General features: G+C 39.8%; 1 protein-coding gene across 2 annotated transcripts; it reads right to left on the minus strand.

The window, feature by feature from the left end:
- Positions 1-179: 179 nt before the first annotated feature.
- On the minus strand, positions 180-16528 carry LOC116976862 (acyl-coenzyme A thioesterase 1-like). 2 transcript variants are annotated; one of them, XM_033026860.1, is made up of 3 exons: positions 15886-16528; positions 4301-4503; positions 180-878 (listed from the first exon to the last, which is right to left on the minus strand). In XM_033026860.1, the coding sequence occupies exons 1-3, from the start codon at positions 16346-16348 to the stop codon at positions 288-290; spliced, it is 1257 nt and encodes a 418-aa protein (XP_032882751.1). In that variant the 5' UTR covers positions 16349-16528; the 3' UTR covers positions 180-287. The 2 variants fall into 2 exon arrangements, with proteins under 2 accessions (XP_032882751.1, XP_032882752.1); XM_033026861.1 differs by lacking the exon at positions 15886-16528 and adding an exon at positions 15708-15879.
- Between the last annotated feature and the right edge of the window lie 242 nt (positions 16529-16770).

Raw genomic sequence — 16770 nt, forward strand, 5'->3', positions numbered from 1 at the left:
TGTATTGTTAATAACATTTTTTTTTTTTTTTTTTTCGTTTCTCTTTTCTTTCTTATATATAATCAAATTATTATTTAATCACTCTCTTAATGATTTATAACTGTTCTATTCTTTTTCTATCATTATTTCTAAAAAAAATAGTAGATAAGTATTACTAGTGTTTTACTTAATGCATATCACATTATGAACAAATTACTAATTTCAATGTGGTGAAGTTTTACAATTATTCTTAGTGCACAAAATGACAGGTGGAATTCATTACACAATAATGCCTGAAGTAGATATTTTTACAATTTGCTTTGTTTTTCCAGATGTTTTCTTAGAAATCGTTGGATCCTAGGCCAAAGATCCATTTGGGCTATTGAATGTGGTTTCATTTGCCCTCCCCATATCACAGGTAGCCCTACCAACGGATGAAAAGAGGCATAACAGAATGGAAAATATGCAGGCTCCAGGAGGTGTCCAGACTCTGGGTAAGTCAGAATTTCATAGTTATTTTTTCCATTTTCTTTCAGTCGTTCAACAGCTTGCTGAGCAAAGAGAGGTGTGTTCCAATTCTTGTCATCCTCTCCAACCACAAACAAAAAATGACCCTCAGCCTTTTCTAATGGGATGATGCAATCTTTATTTTCTTCATCCTTTGGATTATTTGTCACTTCAGAGATATCAATTAGATTTGATTCACAAAATTTTGCTCGGTCCAAAGTAATTCCCAAGCCTGAAAGAGTGATGTTTTTGTAATGCAAGTTACCCAAGGTATTTGCATTGCATCCACCAATGCTGACCGCTGCTATCACATGCGGAATAAACGTGGTCATTGAAAGAGCTAGGTCTCCTCCCTTTGATATTCCTATTGCTCCAACTCCTGGACCTTTAACCTTAAAAAGTAATTCACATACATGTTAAAATCATCAACTCGACAGAAACATCACCCATCCTCGTCTTCCAGAATTACTGTCGGACCCGTTGAGTTACTTTAGCACTTTGGGTTTTTTTTTCTCCCAACTTTATGGTATGTGCTTCTGGTAAATTAAGCCAGAGTAACCTTAGAGTAGTTTTAATATTTACCAGTTCTGATGAAATGTTATCAGCCCAAAATGTTAACTCTAATTTTCTCCACAGATGTTGCTGGATTTTCTATTTCCAGCATGTTCTAATTTTATTTCAGATCTTTAGCATTTGCAGTCTTCCCTTTTATCTTCATATTCTCTAGATCTGCAATCTTAACACAAATTAACCATATAGTTTTACATGTTAGATTGTAAAGCAAGGGTTTGTTTGCATCCTTGAATGGTGTTAATTGCCACAATTTCAAAGTCGAAGGGTGTTGTGACTGAAGTTCTGGCCAATTTAGAGTACTTATAGCGAAACATAATATCCTGAGTAGTTGTATCTGTCCAGTGTCTCTAGACCAAGTAGAGCCTGGATTGGTCTGATTGTGAAAATAATGTGAAAAATGGGCACAGGATAGGCAATTTTCCAATTACACTCAGTTGCGAGTGTATAGGGAGCACAGTAGGGGACATAACGCATCCTTATGGGGCACCGGTCTTGAGAATGATTGTGGATAACATGTTGTCACCTATCCTCACTGATTGTGGTCTGTGGGTAAGAAAGTTGAGACTCCAGTAGCAGATGTGGGGCAGGGGGTGCGGTGTGGTGGGATGGGTACTGATTCCTAGACCCATAAGTTTGGATGGGATTATGTTTTTTGAACGCGGAGCTACAATCGATAAATAGGAGCCTAACATAGAAGTCCTTGTTGCACATAGGTTCCAGAAATGAATTTAGAGCCAGAGTTGGCATCTGCTCTGGACCTGTTTTGACATTAAGCAAACTGTAGTTGATCGAGGTTGGCTGGGAGGCAGGAATTTGTTTGTCTCATCACCAGTCCCTCAAAGCATTTCATCATGGTAAATGTTAGAACTAGACAGTATTCTTTGGCACCATGATGATAGTGATCTTCTTGAAGCAGGTGGGCACCTCAGAATGGAGTAGTGAGGGGTTAAAGATGTCTGTCAGTATCTCTGCCAACTAATCCACACAGACCCAGAGGACACAGCGATAGACTCCATCTGGACGAGTTGCTTTCTGCAGATTCACTCTCAGGAATGCCGATGTAACATATGCCACAGTAACTATTGGTACAGGTGCACCTGAGACTGTCGGAGTTCATGACCTTCCTCCTCTGACCTCCTGTTCAAAGCTTGTGCAGAATGCATTGAGCTCATTCGGATGGGTCCCATTTTTACCAGCGATTGTGTCTGCCTTTGCTTTGGAGCCCATTATAGTGTATGAGCCTTTCCACAATCTACAGCATCCTTGGGATTCCAGCTTGGTTCGGAGTTCCCACTTAGCATCCTAATGGTTCTGCAAAGGTAGTTGATATATTTGTTGGACTGCTTGGGATTGCTAGACTTTAACACTGGAGACTTAGACTTCACCAGGGAGTGGACCTTACCTTGGGGAACACGCATCTTGTCTTCTTTGGTACACAGTCCACTGCACACTTGCTGATCAAGTAAGTGACATCAGTGGCTTTATCATTTAGGTTAGCCACAGAGTCTTTGAATATGGACTAGTCCACCAACTCAAAGCAGTTGTGAAGGATCTTGTCTGTTTCTTTAGACTAGAACTACACAACTTTCTGTATCGGATGCTCCTGCTTCAGTTTCTGTTTATAAGGCGGGAGTAGGAGCACAGCCAGGTGATTAGATTAACCCAAGTACGGTCTGGGAAAGGTGTAGTATGCATTTTTGATGGTTATGAGTGAGGGCATTTGGGCCTCTAGTTGGGCAGAAGATGTGCTGATAGCATTCTGGAAGCACGTTCTTGAGGTTAGCCTGATTGAAGTTGCCAGCTATTAAGAACAAAGCCTCAGGGTACTTCATTTCAAAGCTATTGTGAGTGTGTGGTTCCTGAAGTGTAAGCTTTGCATTGGCATGGAGTGGAATGGAGACTGCAGTCAGCATAGCCAAAATGAATTGCTCTTGCACATAGTAGGGGGGACACCACTCCTTAAAATATGCCAGGTCTGGGGACCAGGATCATGCCAGGACTGCTGCGTCCAAACACCATGAAATCAGACCCCGCCACCCTTATCAGGGGGCGCTGACCTGTGCGCGGCTGCCCAGCCTGCAGCTGTCTGTCTTTTCATCTTTTTTTAATTTTTAGTTAGTTAAAGTGTTTTTGTTTCTGGAGTTCTAGACTTTTTTATGTGGGGGGTGGGGGGGGGGGGGGGGGGGATGGGGGAAACTACCTTTCAGGGTCCCTACCTGGTCGGAGAGGCAGCTTTTCTCCGGGCTGCAGCTTCGACCCGTCCTCGCGGCCTACCAGCGGGCCTGGAGCGGCGTTTCCTGTCGGGCACTGCCCAGAACCACGGCTTCGGCAGCGGCACAACGCTGGAGCGCTATCGTGGAGCGGGCGATGCCTTGCCTGGGTCGCCGCGCTGGAGCTCCGGTGAGCTGAAGACCGCCGAGTAAAACATCGCGGAGCTGCGGGTTTGAGGAGCGGCCAGCTGCGGGCGGCGACGCTGAACTGTACACCGGGAGCCTGGGATCTCTAGATGAGATCGCCAGTGGTGGAGCTCCAACCGGCGCGGCCTTGTTGGCTTCGGAAGCCGCGGCCTCCAGTACGGAAGCGGCCGTTCCACGTGTCCCAAGCCGCTGCGAGGACTCTCCCGACGCCGGAGCAACATCACCCGACGAGAACGGCCAGGAACATCGGGCCTCCGTAGAGGCAACTGTGGAGGCCTCAATGGGCCCGACTATGGGTGAACTGGGGTTGGGGACTGGACTTTGTGCCTTCCCTCATGGTGGGAGCCATTGTGGGGGGATGTTCTTTATGTTTAATCTCTTATTAATGTTATGTCTGTATTCTTTCTTTATGTGCTGCACTGGCAAGAAGCATTTCACTACACCTAGGTGTATGTGACTAATAAATAACCTTTGACCTTTTAAGCATGCCCAAGGATAGCGAGAAGCCCTCAGGTTGAATGGCACAGTCAGGTGAGCCATGCCAATGTAAATCTGAGCTCACTGCAGTCCCTCCGTTTTTTTGACTGTCCAGTGATATTCCACAAGGATTTCCTTGATTGTTTTCAATGTCTTGGAATTATATTCTGGAGAATTTCCTGAACTGACATTTTTTTAGCCTCTTCCAAGATGTTACTTGACTACACATGGTGGCAAGGAAAATTGTGCAAATTGCACCTTTGCATTGAACAAGTTGATAATTTCCTCCACTTTTTTGAAGAATTATATTTCAAGTTATTTTCTAAATGGAACATAAGGAATCTTACCTTTGAATGGTGCCTCAGAAGGTTCACAGCTTCTTCAAAATATTCAAGATCAAGGTTAAGAAAATCCTTTGGAAGGTCATCGTATCCAAAATATCCTAGAGCCAATGTCAGAAATCCACGACTTGCTAAGAGACTAGCTCTGTGCTCAACCACTCCACCGACTGACCCATACATATCAATAATTCCGGGAAATGGACCATCACCTGGAAGATACAAATATCACAAGTGATTTATTACTGAAATTGACAGTATCTTTCGGATCTCTGTCTACCAAGTATTAAGCAAGAAACAATGAATATAAATAGATAGATGGCTGGCAGTGACAAGGGTGAACCTACCGGGTCAGTATTTAAGCCCCAGCTATGCAGAATATATACCAATGCTTTGGGCACGTCAATGGTTGGAAAAGAATTATGTTTTGGGCGTTGGGTATCAAGAATGCTAATAATGGACTGCTCAATATAGCCTACTCACAATAACTAATTTTGGTGATGTTAGTCTGCAAGAGATTACAAACAACAGTTCACATAACTTCCAGTGAATGTGAAGTAGTTTGGAGAATTTCCAATGCTTTTCCAGTGTCCAGAAATGACCACTTAGATAGCACAGGTCACAGAAGCATATAAAGGCATGGATCACCATCCTTTTTAGTAAGGAAGCCAAGAGTGGGAATTTGGAGGACTTCAAGGCAGCTCATAAGCTGTGCATTCTCTGGAAACTGTCTCTGAAGTACAATTTGAGAAGAACAGCCTTTGTGGAATTCTTGAGGCCTTTGATATTGATTTTCTCATTGTACTACTTTGTTAAGGCTTGGGGCAAGGTTGGTAACTTTATCTGCCTGCACATTGCCTACAGTGGCTTGCAAAAGTTTTCATACCCCTTGAACTTTCCCACATTTTGTCACGTTACAACCACAAACGTAAATGTATTTTATTGGGATTTTATGTGATAGACCAACACAAAGTGGCGCATAATTGTGAAGTGGAAGGAAAATGATACATGGTTTTCAAATTTTTTTACAAATAAAAAACTGAAAAGTGTGGCGTGCAAAAGTATTCAGCCCCCCTGAGTCAATACTTTGTATAACCACCTTTCGCTGCAATTACAGCTGCAAGTCTTTTGGGGTATGTCTCTACCAGCTTTGCACATCTAGAGACTGAAATTTTTGCCCATTCTTCTTTGCAAAATAGCTCAAGCTCAGTCAGATTGGATGGAGAGCGTCTGTGAACAGCAATTTTCAAGTCTTGCCAGAGATTCTCAATTGGATTTAGGTCTGGACTTTGACTGGGTTATTCTAACACATGAATATGCTTTGATCTAAACCATTTCATTGTAGCTCTGGCTGTATGTTTAGGGTCGTTGTCCTGCTGGAAGGTGAACCTCCGCCCCAGTCTCAAGTCTTTTGCAGCCTCCAACAGGTTTTCTTCCAAGATTGTCCTGTAGTATGAAACTCCGCTTGAATTTGGTGGCCTTGCACCCTGCTTGAAATGGCATGAAACTGCATTTGAATTTGGTGGCCTTGCACCCTGCTTGAAGTGGTATGAAACTGCACTTGAATTTGGTGGCCTTGCACCCTGCTTGAAATGGTAGGAAACTGCATTTGACCTTGCACCCTGCTTGAAATGGAATTTCAAGGAATAGCCGTGAGTCAACTACCAGACCACCAGCCAGCACGCCAGGCTTGAGTGACATTTGGCCCACAATGTCCATACTAGCCCTCTGGAAACCAGTCCCTTCAGCCCACAACACTCATGCTAGTGCTCCAGAAAGCCCCCCTCCTCCCTCCCTCTGGCCACGAATATTGGAATTGGTGGAGAGGTGGAATATTGCATTGGGGGACCAGCCCTCCCATGTGAACATGGGACTCAACGGGTCCCACTTAGTCTAGTATTTAATAGATTTAGTGACATGGGGGACTGAGATGATTGAAGACCGTGCTCGATGGAACTTAATCCTCTGTAATTAAATTTGTGCAATTATGCTAAAAGGTATAATTAATTAGCTATTAATTGTGCTATGGCACTGAAATCAGCTTTACTGCAGCTTGGTTTCAAACTGCAGAAACCAAGCTGCAATAAACTGGAGGTTAATAACCTTTTATACATTTTGCGCAAGGATGAACTTTGAAATACGAACATGAAGGAAAACTAATGTAATACATACACTACATTGCTGCTGCAACAAGGTACCATGAATTGACATTGCATTTTTGGAATGACAATGATTAAATAAATATTTATGTCAAAGGTGATCCAAACAAGATTTTCAACTTTTTCAGCATCCGTTCAGAACAGAGCAGAAGCATTCTCCCCCTATAATTTCACGATTATGTTGGGAATATAATCCCCAAACTATGTTCCCAAGGCAGTTATAAATGGGCAATTAGTTTATGGGCCAGAGGGGCCTACCGTGCACCCCCCCTTGTGATCCTACTTCTTAGATGTCATTTTGTTCATTGGTATCTCTTCTGTCGGAAACATGATGTTCCCAAGAAAAAAAACGGATTTGGACTATGTTTTTTAACCCCTTGTTTCAATCTACATCAAATAAACACGTTTTTAATAAAAAGGAAAAATATTTTATCATTATATACTTTGTTGGCAAACAGATAATTTCTTCTACTTTCTCTTAATATTTCACACTTAACATTATTCTCTTAATATTTCATATTAAAATTTAGCTGACTGACTTCATCATCATGGAAGGTAGTCAACAGAGAGGGGAGAAAAGGAAGCGTACAGAAACAGTCGAGAGTGTGAACAAGCGGTGACAAGTCTGTATTGTTCATTGTCCAAGTTCCAATTGTGGACCCTTCACGTACATATGTAAGAGCAAGGATCCTAAAGAACGCATGACCATGTTGGAAGGCATTCATGATAGACGACTTTCCCAACCTCATGGCGCTCCATTTAGAATGGCAGAGGCTTGCAACCTCATTCCTGAAGACATTTCAGATGTACACGGTTATCATGTATTTACGAAGAATCTCAAACGACTGACAGAGACCTCAACTGATATCGCAGGTCCTTTAACTTCCCGTCTTTCCAGATCTTCAGTTGATAAAGTCATATTTGAACAGATTGTATCTTTTGTAAAATGAAAGGCCCAAAATCAGTGAAAGTGAAAAGCTCTTGGACAGCTGAATATACATCAATGTTTGAATTTGATGGTTGGCATGATGTTGTAGAGAGGATTGGTGATGATTAGTAATGGGCCTGTCCCACTTGGGCGACAGCCTGGAAAAAGGTTGTCGCGTCGTGGTCGGGGCGTGACGCTTGGTGACGCGCAGTGTCTCCCTGTCGCCCCAGGATTTTGGAATGTTCAAAACCAGGGGCGACATTTGGGTGTCTCATCATGCCGTGCGCCCTGTCACACGCTGACGTATGCTGTCCTGTGGGTGACGCTAGTTTAGGGTTAGGGTTAGGGACCACAGATGGGCTGTAAAATATTTTTCCTTCAATGCATGGATTTTAAACATTAATATATTAAAATTAATACAATTAAATCAATTGTGCAAATGAAAAGATCTCTGAGTCGTTCAGTTTTATTTATAGATGTACTGGTGCGCTTCCAGATCCAATCACAGTCTCTATAACTTTTCACAGGGATGGATTCAGAAAGTGGAGACTGAACTCCCCTTTCCCCTGCCCCCCAAGCGGACAATACATCCTTTTGTAAAATAGGTGGTACGGGTAAGTTCGAAAGCTTTTTGATTTATAGTTCGGGGATGAGTGTAGATAAGGCAATACAAAGTACACATGAGCTGAGCTGCTAATACAATTGCAGATGTAGCACTTTTCCTCCACATAATGATTACCAATGCATTTGAGGAGTCTGAAACTCTTCCTTGGCCGCCAACTGCAGAAGCCCTTGCAAATAGAGATGACCAAATTCCTGTTGAGCTTGAGAAGTTTCTGAGCTACTTGTTGGGTGGAAATCCATCTCACCAATCACAAAATCACTAGACTGGTCACATCTATTGGACAAGATATTTGTAGAGCAGCCACAAATGGAAAGTGGAAAATGTCCAAGCACATTCTTGTAAGCATGACTCTCAGACATCTCTTTCGCAGTGCTCAATTAATCACACTCATGAACCGTCTCATTCATTCAGAAATCTATTCGTTTTCACTTGAGCTTGAAACCGCTATTGCACAAGCTCTACAGCAAACATCTAGCATTCTATCTAATATATATTTTTTTATTAAAGGTAATCAATTACAATGCTTCAAACAACTTTATATCAAATTAATTCAATTTGCATTAAGTAAAACACTAGTAATACTTATCTACTATTTTTTTAGAAATAATAATAGAAAAAGAATAGAACAGTTATAAATCATTAAGAGAGTGATTAAATAATAATTTGATTATTTATAATAAATAAAATTTAAACCAAAAAAAAAAAAAAAAAAAAATGAAAAACCACAATATGTATTGTTAATAACACTACTACAAGTGATAGTATCAATAAAGACATATATGTTAATTCCAATATAAAAATGAAATATTCTCACCAAATCCCGCAGGGTGCACGTCGAGCCATGTTGCCAAGAATAGCTACTTCTCTAAATACTGTATATATGGAGACCATGTCTGTTCAAAAGAATTATACTTGTCCAATAGGACAAATCTAATTCTTTCCAGATGTAACGTCTCCATCATCTCTGTTGCCCACATTTTGGTTGTGGGGGTAATGTTCCCTTCCAAAATTTCAATATGATTTTTTTCCCAATTATCAAACAGTAATCAAAGAAATTTCTTTGATTTACTGTAAGTGATAGATGTAAATCCGGAATTCCAAATATTATTAGCTTTGGGTTAGGGTCCAATTTAACTTTGATGACTTCAGAAATAACTTTAAAAATTTCTGTCCAGTAATAATTCAATTTAGGACATGTAACGAAACTATGTATTAAATTTGCCTCTGCTTTCTTGCACTTATCACAAATAGCGGAGAGATTCGGAAAAATACTATTTAATTTAGTTTTCGAATAATGTAACCTATATAATACTTTAAATTGTATCAATATATGTCTGGCGTTTAATGAACACCGGTGTATTCGTTGTAGACTTTCTTCCCAGTTTTCTTTTGTTATAGCCAATCCCATTTCATTTTCCCATGCTTGACGATATATTTCCGTTATTGGATTCTCCTTATCCAAAATGATGTTATATATATAGGCTATTAATTTTTCTGTATTTGGATATAAATTAAACAGTTCGTCTAACAATCCTGCTTCTTTATTTTTATAATCTTGTGTATTGGATTTAATATAATCTCTAATTTGTAAATACCTAAACAAATGTTGTGGAGACAATCCATAAATATCTTGTAACTCCTGGAATAAAATAAATTTTCCTTTTCTATAAAGGTGTTCTATCCTTGTAATTCCTAAATCATCCCATTGTTTAAACCCCCCATCTAATATAGCAGGTTTAAACGATGGGTTGTTCATAATTGGTAATCTAAATGAGAGATTATCCAAATGTAGAGTCTTAACTATTTGTTTCCAAATACGTCTATTATTATATATTATTAGGTTGTCTTTATAATTTTTTTTTTGTACTTCCGTTGGTGCAAAAATTATCGAACCTACATTGAAAGGTAGACAGTCTTCCTTTTCTATATTTAACCATGTCGGTTCATGATCCATATTTACCCACCAGAAATTCATATTCTTAATCTGAACAGCCCAAAAATAATATAAAAAGTTTGGAAGTGCTAATCCTCCATTTATCTTAGCTTTGCATAGATGTTTTTTATTTATTCTGTGATTTTTATAATCCCAAATAAAACTATTAACAATATTATCAATTTAAAAAAAAAAAGTTTTCGGAAGAAAAAAAGAAATAGCCTGAAACAAATATAACAACTGTGGTAGAAATACCATCTTTATGGCACTTATTCTACCAATCATGGATATAGGAAGTGTTTTCCAATATAAAATATTTTTTCTAAGTTTATCTAATAATTGAGGATAGTTGGATTTTATTAATGAGTTATGAGTTTTAGTTACGTTAATCCCTAAATATTTAAGTTTGTCTGTAACTACTTTTAATGGGTATTGTTGTAATGTATTTAGATTTATTCCTGTTATTGGCATAATCTCGCTTTTATCCCAATTAATCCTATACCCAGAAAATGCACCAAACTTAGTTATAATGTTTAGCAGGTTGGGAATACTAATTTCCGGTTTTGTAATATAAATCAAAACATCATCTGCATATAAAGAAATTTTATTAATTGTTGTATCAGTATTATAGCCATATATTTCAGGTTCAGATCTAATTTTTTCCGCCAATGGTTCTATCACCAATGCGAACAATAAGGGTGATAACGGACATCCCTGTCTGCATCCCCTAGAGAGTTTGAATTTGGCTGATAAAATTTGGTTAGTCAAAATTCTTGCAATAGGATTCGAATATAAAATTCTTACCCATTTACAAAATCTATCCCCCAATTGAAACTTTTCCATTATATTAAATAAATACATCCATTCCACCTGATCAAACGCTTTTTCTGCATCTAATGATATAACCGCTAGTTCCGTATCTCGTATTCTTTTTGAATATATAATATTAAACAAGCGTCTGAGATTATGGGATGAATAACGTTTTGGGATAAAACCTGTTTGATCATAATGTATTAATTTAGAGATCACTAAACTTAATCTCCTAGATAAGACCTTAGTTAATATTTTTTGGTCTGTATTTAAAAGGGCAATCGCTCTATATGATCCAGGATCTTCCAAATCCTTATCTACTTTAGGGATGAGTATAATTGTGGATTCATTTAGAGATTCTGGTAATTTTCCTTGGTCATATGCATATCTATACATTATTTGTAATCTTGGAGAAATCAGATCTTGAAATTTTTTATAAAATTCTGCACTCAGGCCATCCGGGCCCGCTGCTTTTCCGTTCTTTAGCGAACTAATTGATTCTATAATGTCTTTTACTGTTATTTCAGCATTTAACAATTCTCTACCTTCCTGATCTAAGCTATTGATTTGACATTCTTGTAAAAATATTTCCATACTATCTGTTTGTCCTGTTAGTTTTGACAAATAAAGATTTTTATAATATTGTAAAAATCTATCATTAATATCTTTTGGAGTAGTCAATATATTTCCATACTCAGATCTAATTCCGTGTATCATCTTCTCATCTTCTAATTTTCTAAGCTGTCGTGCTAGTAATTTTTGTGGTTTATCTCCAAATTCAAAATACACTTGTTTAGTTTGTTGAAAAAGTTTAATAACTTGATTAGAATATATTTTATTTAATCTATATTTTACTGATGCAATTTTATTACTTAACTATTTGGAAGGCTGTTTTATATTTTCATTATCTAGACGTTTTATCTCATTTTCTAAATTTTGTTCTATTTTTCGATTTTCTTTATTGAGATGTGCTTGTGCGGATATTATTGCGCCACGCATGAATGCCTTAAATGTGTCCCAAAATAGTGATGGGGAAGTTTCAGGATTATCATTAGTTTCAAAAAATAATTTAATCTGATCCATCACATATTTACAACAGTCATTGTCCTTTAATATCTGAGGGTTAAATCTCCAGGTAGTAGTTTTATTAGATATATCTTTTAATTTTATCTTAAATGTTAATGGCGCATGATCCGAGATGATAATATTATGATATTTTGCGTCATACGTAAAAGGAAGTAATTTAGAATCTATTAAAAAATAATCTATCCTCGAATAGGTTCCATGTACGGGCGAGAAAAAAGAATATTCTCGTCCGGATGGATTATCTAACCTCCAGATGTCTTTAATATTAGATGTATTGATAAAAGCATTTATGAATTTACTTGATTTCGAGGCAGCTTTCCTTTTTGCAGATGATCTATCTAGGTAGTTATCTAAAGTACAATTTAAATCACCTCCAATTATTAAATTGTGTTGAGTGGATAAAGGAATATTATTAAATATTTTCTTAAAAAATAGTGGATTATCAAAATTAGGGGCATATATGTTCATTAAAATTACCTTTTTTGAATATAATTCCCCTGTAATTATTACATATCTGCCTTCTTTATCCTCTATAATAGAACTTTGTATGAAAGGTATACCTTTGCGAATAATTATTGCAACTCCTCTAGATTTATGTATAAATGTAGAATGATACACCTTAGAAATCCATTTAGCTGTTAATCTATGTTGAGCATCTTTTTTAAGATGAGTCTCTTGAAGGAAAATGACATCTGTCTTCAATCTGTTCAACTGAGCTAACACCTTTCCCCTTTTAATTGGTTCATTAATTCCTTTTACATTCCAACTGCAGAAGGTTACTCCATCACCCCCAGTCTTCACCTTTATATCATGCATTTTACTATTAGGGCGGCTTTTTTTGGAGTAGCTTTCTTGACTCCCCCAGCTCCCCGTTGCACCCGAACACCAATCCAATGAGAATTTCTATCCATCTTAATCCGCATCTATGTCTTCTTAAACTAAATACACAATATCCTTCACATCTACATTCAAATAATATATAATATAAGATCAATAAAAAACAAAAACAATAAGAAATATCAATAATAAAAAAAAAGTAAAGGGTGTTAATAGGGTGCTCAGAAAAAAAAGAAACTACACTTATATAGTGTGTAGTATGTGAAGGTGAAAGCCACACTAACGTGGCCATTAATCTAAAGACTTCCGTTTTTTTAATTAAAAAAAAAAGATGTTAATTATACCAGCTCCTATCTCAAATGCTATATATATTGGGGTGGGGTACTAACTTTATATACTTAGTACTTAGTAATTATTTCTATTATTCATATTACTATTTGCTAATTACTAATATCAATTGTATTTAATACTATAATATGTAATACTATTATCATGGAATAATTAAATATTTTCTAATAATTAATACCGAACTACAACTAAATGTCCATTATTCCACTTCCTTTTAAGTGAGTATTTCATAACCACAGGTCGATGATAAAAGTTCAGTTCTCTCCTTCTCCCTCGGGTCCTTCCTCCACGTCTTCTCTCTCTTCATCTTCTGGCTTCTGCTGTATGCCTCGGGCGAATTCCAATGCTTCAGTATACTTAACAAAACGATATTCCTTGTCATCATAAGTTACTCTCAGTATTGCTGGGTACATCAAGCCATATCTCAGATCCTTAGTATTCTGTAAATTCCTCAGGATACCTTTTGTTTCTTTAAATAGTGATCTTTTCTTGGCCACTTCTGCTGGGTAGTCTCTAAAAATACTGATGTTGTCTCCCTCGTATTTCAGGTTTCTCTTTTTTATTATTATCTTCATCATTTCTTCGAAGACATGATCAAAGGCCACTTTTACAATCATTTGTCTGGGCGATGAACCTATCCCAGGAACCCGTCTTAGAGCCCTATGTGCACGGCTCAACAGGGGTTCATGATCCAAATTCAGAATATCCTTTAAAAGTTTTGCAACAAATTTTCGAGGATCTTGATTCCCCTCACGACCTTCGCTCAGACCAACTATACGCAAATTTTTACGGCGTTGGCGTCCCTCCAGATCAATACATTTCTCGTTTGTTTTGCGTAATAATTCTAAGAGGCGTTTGTTCTCGGCACGGAGTTTTTCGGTCTCCTTAGTATTCAGTTCAGCAATCTTAGTTAGCTCTTTAATTGCTTCGCCTTGTTGGTCTAGCGAAATTATAGTAGGATCTATCTTGCCATCCAGCTTTCTTTCCATCCCAGCAGCTATATCCTTTACCTCCTCAATTTGAGTTTGTAACTCGGCATTAGCCTTTTCCTTCCACTCATCCATCATACTTCTTACCGTCGTTATAACTTGTTTTATTAAGTCTTCTTTATTTTTCTCGTGGGACACCAGCATATCCGCTTTTAAACTTTTTATCTCCTCCATATACTCCTTCCTCTGCTTCTTTATCTCACCTAGAATGGTAGTCTTGAGTTCCTCCATTTCAGCTTTCCTCTGTGAGAGATCTTCTTGAGAAGCAGTAGCAGCACCTGAGCTCAGGCCTGTTTCCCTTCTCGTAGATTTTTTTCCAGTGGTGGGGGTAGGGGAGCGCTGGGTCATAATTTCTTCTTAAAATCGCGCGCCTGATGACGTCACGCACCTTTTAAACGCTACCGGAGCCGTTTACAATCGATCTCCTGTGGTAAGTGCGTTTGTTTGACCCTTTTACCCCCGTTTTAAATTCATTTTTTTGCGGAGCTGTAATGGCGCGATTCCACTCACATCGTGGCGCCAACCGGAAGTGTGGATATTTTAAAAGCTGTGAGAAATAGATTCTTGATTAGTATGGGTGTCAGGGGGTGTGGGGACATGGCAGGAGAATGGGGTTAAGAGGAAGAGATACTGTAGATCAGCAATGATTGAACGGCAGAGCAGACTTGATGGGCCGTATTATATTATGCCTAATTCTGTTCAAATTTTTCTGTTGGGTGGAAATCCATCTCACCAATCACAAAATCACTAGACTGGTCACATCTATTGGACAAGATATTTGTAGAGCAGCCACAAATGGAAAGTGGAAAATGTCCAAGCACATTCTTGTAAGCATGACTCTCAGACATCTCTTTCGCAGTGCTCAATTAATCACACTCATGAACCGTCTCATTCATTCAGAAATCTATTCGTTTTCACTTGAGCTTGAAACCGCTATTGCACAAGCTCTACAGCAAACATCTAGCATTCTATCTAGACAAGTAATCCACCATCCTGTGGAGCCATCAGTCTTCCATCCAGACTTTGATAACTTTGACCAATTAGTTTCAAGCCTGACAGGTTCTGGTTCTGTCCACACAGCCCATGGGATTATGATGCAGGAGATCGCAGACGCTGAATCTGCTGGAGATACAATTGGTCCGGTACCATCAGTAGTTCGTACCAAAGAATGTTCCTTGGATATTCAACATGAAGGCCCTCTTCCATCATCCAAAGTCAACCGTAAAGCAAATCCAGATTTTCATGTGCAGCACTGGAAGCTTGATGATGGGGATGAAGCATTCAAACAGTGTACACGAAAAGATCTGGTATGGATGCTTTCCCAGAAAGCGAGTAGTGAGAAAGGTCAAGATCTTCCAGCTTGGGCTGGATTTGTCTCAGCAACAGGTGAGGTGCCTTCAAATGTGACCGCAATTGACTACTATCCTGTGATCAATCATCCCGTCACAGAATTTAGTACAGTTCAAGAGTGTTTACGAGTTTCTGAAGAAGCAAGTACCAAATTCACAGACCCCAAGAAAGAGGGCAAAGTGTAAAAAACACAATTTTGACATAGATTTTTTTTGGGAACATCACTTTTCCGACAGAAGAGATACCAATGAACAAAATGACACTCAAGAAGGTGGGGGGGGGGGGGGGGGGGGGGGGTAAACGGTAGACCCCTCTGGCCCACGGACTAAATGTTTTAAAGGTAGAACTTACGTCCAAATACTTCTGCAGCGATCGGACTGCTGGCTGGAGATCGAGTGTTTAGTTTTCGTTTTAGTTTTCCCATATTTTTCGCAACTTTTAAAGTGGAAGCAGATCAAAACAACAAGTAGTCGAGCGGCAGCTGCAGGAAACGTTCACCCGGGTGAACTAAGTACTGCGGCTGTCTTACCGGGTGGGACGAAGAGCACCCCGCGGACCCTGCCCTCTCTGACCGGGATCCTGGTCACCCCTTCCTTCATGAACCACCGCTCATTGACACAGGAGGCCAGGGGCCGCTCCTGGGGGTCGCCGTCGTGGCCGTCAAACACCTCGATGTGGACCCGCAGCGGCGATCCGGCCACGTCCCTCTTCACCAGCCGACTGAAAGGTTTGACGGGGGTGAGCGACCAGAAGAGCCCCATGGGCTCGGTGCCGGTGTAGTGGCCGCCCAGGGATGGCGAGCGGTTCAGGTCCAGCTCGCCCCGTTCGTCCGCCCGGTAGAAAGCCGCCGAGCCGAAAGTCTCGCCCTTCTCGTCGCTCAGGCCGGCCCTCATGGTGACCGGTTGTAGCGGCGACAAACCGCCCACCCGCACCCGCACCGGCTCGTCGCTCAGGCACTTGTAGCCGGGCTCCAACCACACGCGGGCGGCCATCCCGGATCCGTGGCGCCCGGGCCCGTTCCACCGCAGCAACCAACAACCGCCCCGCAGACGCAGACGCAGACGCAGCCCTGGTCCCGCACAACATTGGCCTCAAAGATCATAGAGCGGAGCAAGATACTCCACTCCTGCGCAATCCCATGCACTGAGGTGTAGGCCGCAACGGAGCGTCACGGACGCCATCGTTGAATGCAAAACGCGATCACCGTTATGCCGCTCGCAGTGTAATCAGCGGTGTAGGGGAACAGTGTCATCTATCCCTTCACATATTTTAGTTAATTTTATCTTTAAATGTTTCCCCCCTGCTTAATCTATCTGTTTCTGCCCATTCCCCTCCCATCATTCCTCCCCAGTCCCCTCCTTTGTGATTGTATTGATTTAACACACACCGTGCACAACATTAAATTTGTCATATA

Source organism: Amblyraja radiata, chromosome 9 (assembly GCF_010909765.2).
Source record: "Amblyraja radiata isolate CabotCenter1 chromosome 9, sAmbRad1.1.pri, whole genome shotgun sequence".
NCBI lineage: Eukaryota > Metazoa > Chordata > Chondrichthyes > Rajiformes > Rajidae > Amblyraja > Amblyraja radiata.